We start from the raw sequence: 4033 nt of genomic DNA, 5'->3' as shown, positions 1-4033 counted from the left end.
AACTTATTTGTAAAATCTTTCTCTGTCCCGTGAAATTTTTACCTGTTTCTTGACTCCCAACTAACCCAACCTGAGGTTTGATGAGTCAGAAGACTCAGAACTGATGAGTAATTGAGTTCATAGATTTCCAAATATTTTTTGAAAATATTAATTTTGGTGAAGTTTTATTTGAAAAATTAAAAATATATTTGAACGTGAATTTTTGGGCAAATTTTAACAGGTTAAAAAGTCTTAAATAATCATGATTGGTCCAAAAAAGATGTTAAGCTATGTTTGAAATTTGAAGGTTTGGTTTCAAAATCTCTCAAAAGCTAGATTAAATTTATAAATAAACACATATTTAATTTTTTTTTTAAAACTTCAAAAACTTATGGATTAAGCATGCTTAGCGTTTTTGTTACTAGGGGTGTACATAGTTTGGGCAAACCCGAAATCCAAACCGAAGTTCGAATATTTTAGATTTTTGGTTTGAATTTTCGGATTACATATTGGATTTTGGATTTAATTTTAAATTTTTTGGATTTCCAATTGAATATTGGATTTGGTACTTCTGATTTTTGGATATCCAAAAATTCAATTTTTTTATACTTTATATCTAGTCCATTATCCATATGCAAATAGTAATAAGTTCAATACCCTATCCATTAGATATTATATCATATATTCAATATAAATGAGTATTAAGTTAGTATTACAATACTTTCTATTTGGACATTATTTTACTATTAGAACTTCTTATTGGCCATATTTATGTCTTTTTTACATTTTTTGGATAATAATTTCATACTTGAATACTTTGTTTGGATAATTGTGGTGAGAATGGTGAACTTTTCAAATAATTTAATACGAGTACTTCATTTGAATATTTATTTTGATAAAAATAAGAAATATCTCAATTTATAGCTCAAAATCGAAAATTCAAAAAATTCAACCGATTAATTCAAAATTGAACTTAAAAAATTCAATTCAATCCGACTCATTTGGATTTGATTTGGACTATCATTACTTCAAAAAACCAAACCGAAATTTTCCGAGGCTGACTCTGCCCTCTCTCTTGTGTGTTCTTCTCAGAACCTTCTCTTCTCTTCTTCACACACACACACACACAGTGTATCTGCAAGTTTCAATGGAGACTGAAATGTTCAACAAGACACCATCACACCCTGAATATCCTGAGGTAAAACCATTACTTCTAATTCCCTTTCTGCCCTTCTCATCCGCTTCAACTCTCCTTTTTTCAATTTGTTTTTTGCTTCTTTTACCTTTTTGAGCTCAAAATCACCCTCTACTGCTCTATTTTTTCTCAAAATTGATCTTTTTTTTCCATTTATTTCAGATGGGTTTTCTTAGGTTAGTAGAAGGATTCAAGCTTTGGAAGTACTTGGTATTTTATTTTATTTTTTGAAAAAAAGAGAGTTTTTTAACTTTCATTTCCCTTTTTTGCACCATTTTGAGTTCAAATTATCGTCCAAATTTCTATCTTTTCTCAAATTTTGATTTTTTTCCCACATGTTCCAGGTGGGTTTTCTTAGTTATTAATGAAAAATTCAACCTTTGGAAGTACTTGGAGTTTTTTTCGAAAAAAAGAGTGTTCTTTAACTTTCATTTCCATTTTTTGCACCATTTTTTGTTCAAATTATCCTCCAAATTTCTTTCTGTTCTCAAACTTTGGTTCTTTTTTACTTATTTCAGACGGGTTGTCTTTATAGTAGAAAATTTCAAGCTTCGGAAGTACTTGTTTTTTTGTTTTTTTAAAGAGTTCTTTTTAACCCTCATTTTACTTTTTTGCAGCAGTTTTAGTTCAAATCATCCTCTATTTTTCTATCTTTTCTCAAGTTTTTGTCCCTTTGCACATATTTCAGATGGATTTTTCTTAGTTACAAGAAAGATTCAAGCTTTGAAACTTGAAAGCACTTGCGAAAATAATTCTTTTTATGTCACCCTCAATGTGATGGAAAATATGAAAAATTCTGGCTTTTAAAGCCACTAATTATGGGAAATTTCATTTTTTTTTCTAATTTTCTTCAAAATTTCAGATTTCAAATTGTTAATTTTCTGCTTGTTAGTATTGAAATTGTTATTCTGCAAATTAATCACCAGACCAAATAAGAAATAAAAAAGTAGTAGTAGTAGCTTCAAGAGTAGACATTAGTTACTTTGGTCTAGCACCTTTTTCCTTTTTTGTGCTTCAATAGTTCCTACTTTAGCACATGATGGCCAACCATACTTTTTTTTTTTACATATCTATTTTTTCTTTGTTCATTTTTCTGACGTGGTTATTGATATTTACTTGTTTTTATTTTTCGTCCCGACCCTAGTTTCATGCGGAGACAACATCTTTACCTCTCAATGTTGTTGTTTATTTTTTCTTTGATTTTGAAAGAAAAAATCTTTGAAACTCAATTATTTAATTATGATTATTAGATGATTTATGAAGCCCTTGAAGCACTAAATCAAGAAGGAGGCTCAAACAAGTCATCAATATCAAAGTACATTGAATCCAAATATGGAAACTTAGATCAAGGTCACTCAAAGTTGCTCACTTTCTATTTAGACAAAATGAAGCAAACTGGTGAGTTAATTTTCCTCAAAAATAATTACATTAAACCTGGTCCAGATGTTCCACCTAAACGTGGCAGAGGAAGACCAAGAAAAGATCCTAATGCACCACCTATTCCTAAAAAGCCAAAGCCAACAGCAGCTTCTAATGCACCACCCACACCTCTTGTTTCAAAAACAGGAGGGCCAAGGGGTAGGCCTAGGAAAATTAAACCACAACTATAAGCACAAAATGGTGTTGAGGGAAGCTGAAAAATTGTAGGGGTTATTTGAGTTTTTAGGACTTTGTTGTTGTGCTTTTTATAATCTTAGGTAAATTAGTGTTGTTAATTCTCCTTTTTGATTGGTACATGAGTTGTGTGTAGTAGTTGTAGTTGTGCATGTAGTTTGGAAGAGGGTGGGGGTGGGGTGGAGTGGTGTGTGTGGGGGTGTGTGTACTTGTTTAATGGCTCTTTCAAGATTCACAGTAGGGAAATCTCTAATCCTTGTTAAGTTGTTATTTTTATGTGAGATTAGTGCAGTTTCCACTCTGTTGTCTATATGTTTAAAGTGGCATGCATTTTCTTTGCAAACTGTTCCTTTGTGATTGTTATTGATCAAATATGTCATTCTTGAATCTTGAATTCAAAATCCACACAAAAGAGGGATAAAATAGGGATAAGGTCTGCCTATACACTGCTTTGTCTAGTCCCATACGTGGGATTTGTTGTTATGTTGTGGTTGAGTTCAAAATGTTGATTTTTTTTTTCACTCACAAAATTTAATTTTTTTTTCAAGTAAAATGCATGTTCAACTACAATTTCAACTTTCAAAAAATATTTTTAAAATCAATCTAACTTTTTTTTTTTTAAAGTTTCCATCAAATTTATGTCCAAATGCCCGCTTAGTAGTGTGACTGCTTGTGTCACTTGATGGTTACTGCTGAAGTGAGTCTGTGCTGGAGCTCAAGGTGAAAGGCACAAAATTTGGATAAGGGGATAATGAGGTGAAAGTAGAGTGGATTATGACAAGTTTTCTTGGACAAAAACATCATGTGTACAAACTAGATAGTCTTTGTCCGGGGACATAATAATTCCTCTTATCTTTAAAATTTACTAGATTTAGTGTACGTGTTGTGTTATGCACAAAAGAGCTTAATATAATAAGTAGAATAAGAAAGAATTAAGTATAAAGGTAAAATTGATGATGCAATGGATATTTAAATTGTAAACTGCCAAAATAGTGTATATGAAATTGAATAAAAATGAATTAAATGTAATAGCAATTGACGATGCAAAACAAGTTTTTACATTAAAGAAATAGTTGTATTCAATGTGTAGGCAGTAAATTGGATGTGGTGATGTTGTTGGACCCATTAGCCAGACTGTTGCTTACCCTCTTGATGTCATCTGTAGAAGAATGCTGATGTGCGCTAGGAAGAATGTTACTTCAATTGTTACTGATAAGAGGAAGGCACCTCTAAAATATAACGGTA

At 31.1% G+C, this 4033-nt stretch overlaps 1 protein-coding gene across 1 annotated transcript; it reads left to right on the top strand.

The window, feature by feature from the left end:
- The first annotated feature begins 974 nt into the window (after window positions 1-974).
- On the top strand, window positions 975-3100 carry LOC107823600 (HMG-Y-related protein A-like). Its single transcript, XM_016650291.2, has 2 exons — window positions 975-1177; window positions 2425-3100. The coding sequence occupies exons 1-2, from the start codon at window positions 1127-1129 to the stop codon at window positions 2782-2784; spliced, it is 411 nt and encodes a 136-aa protein (XP_016505777.1). The 5' UTR covers window positions 975-1126; the 3' UTR covers window positions 2785-3100.
- The last annotated feature ends 933 nt before the right edge of the window (window positions 3101-4033 follow it).

This window comes from Nicotiana tabacum, chromosome 23 (assembly GCF_000715075.1).
Source record: "Nicotiana tabacum cultivar K326 chromosome 23, ASM71507v2, whole genome shotgun sequence".
Classification (NCBI taxonomy): domain Eukaryota; kingdom Viridiplantae; phylum Streptophyta; class Magnoliopsida; order Solanales; family Solanaceae; genus Nicotiana; species Nicotiana tabacum.
The sequence above is the reverse complement of the archived record's forward strand: the minus strand, read 5'-3'. Positions and strand labels throughout refer to the sequence as shown.

What these genes read in the sequence shown, in the direction of transcription:
- LOC107823600 (XM_016650291.2), top strand. Translation starts at nt 1,127, where the DNA reads ATGGAGACTGAAATGTTCAACAAGACACCATCACACCCTGAATATCCT. An exon ending in CACACCCTGAATATCCTGAG is followed by an intron (nt 1,178 to 2,424) that starts GTAAAACCATTA and finishes TATGATTATTAG; the next exon opens with ATGATTTATGAAGCCCTTGA.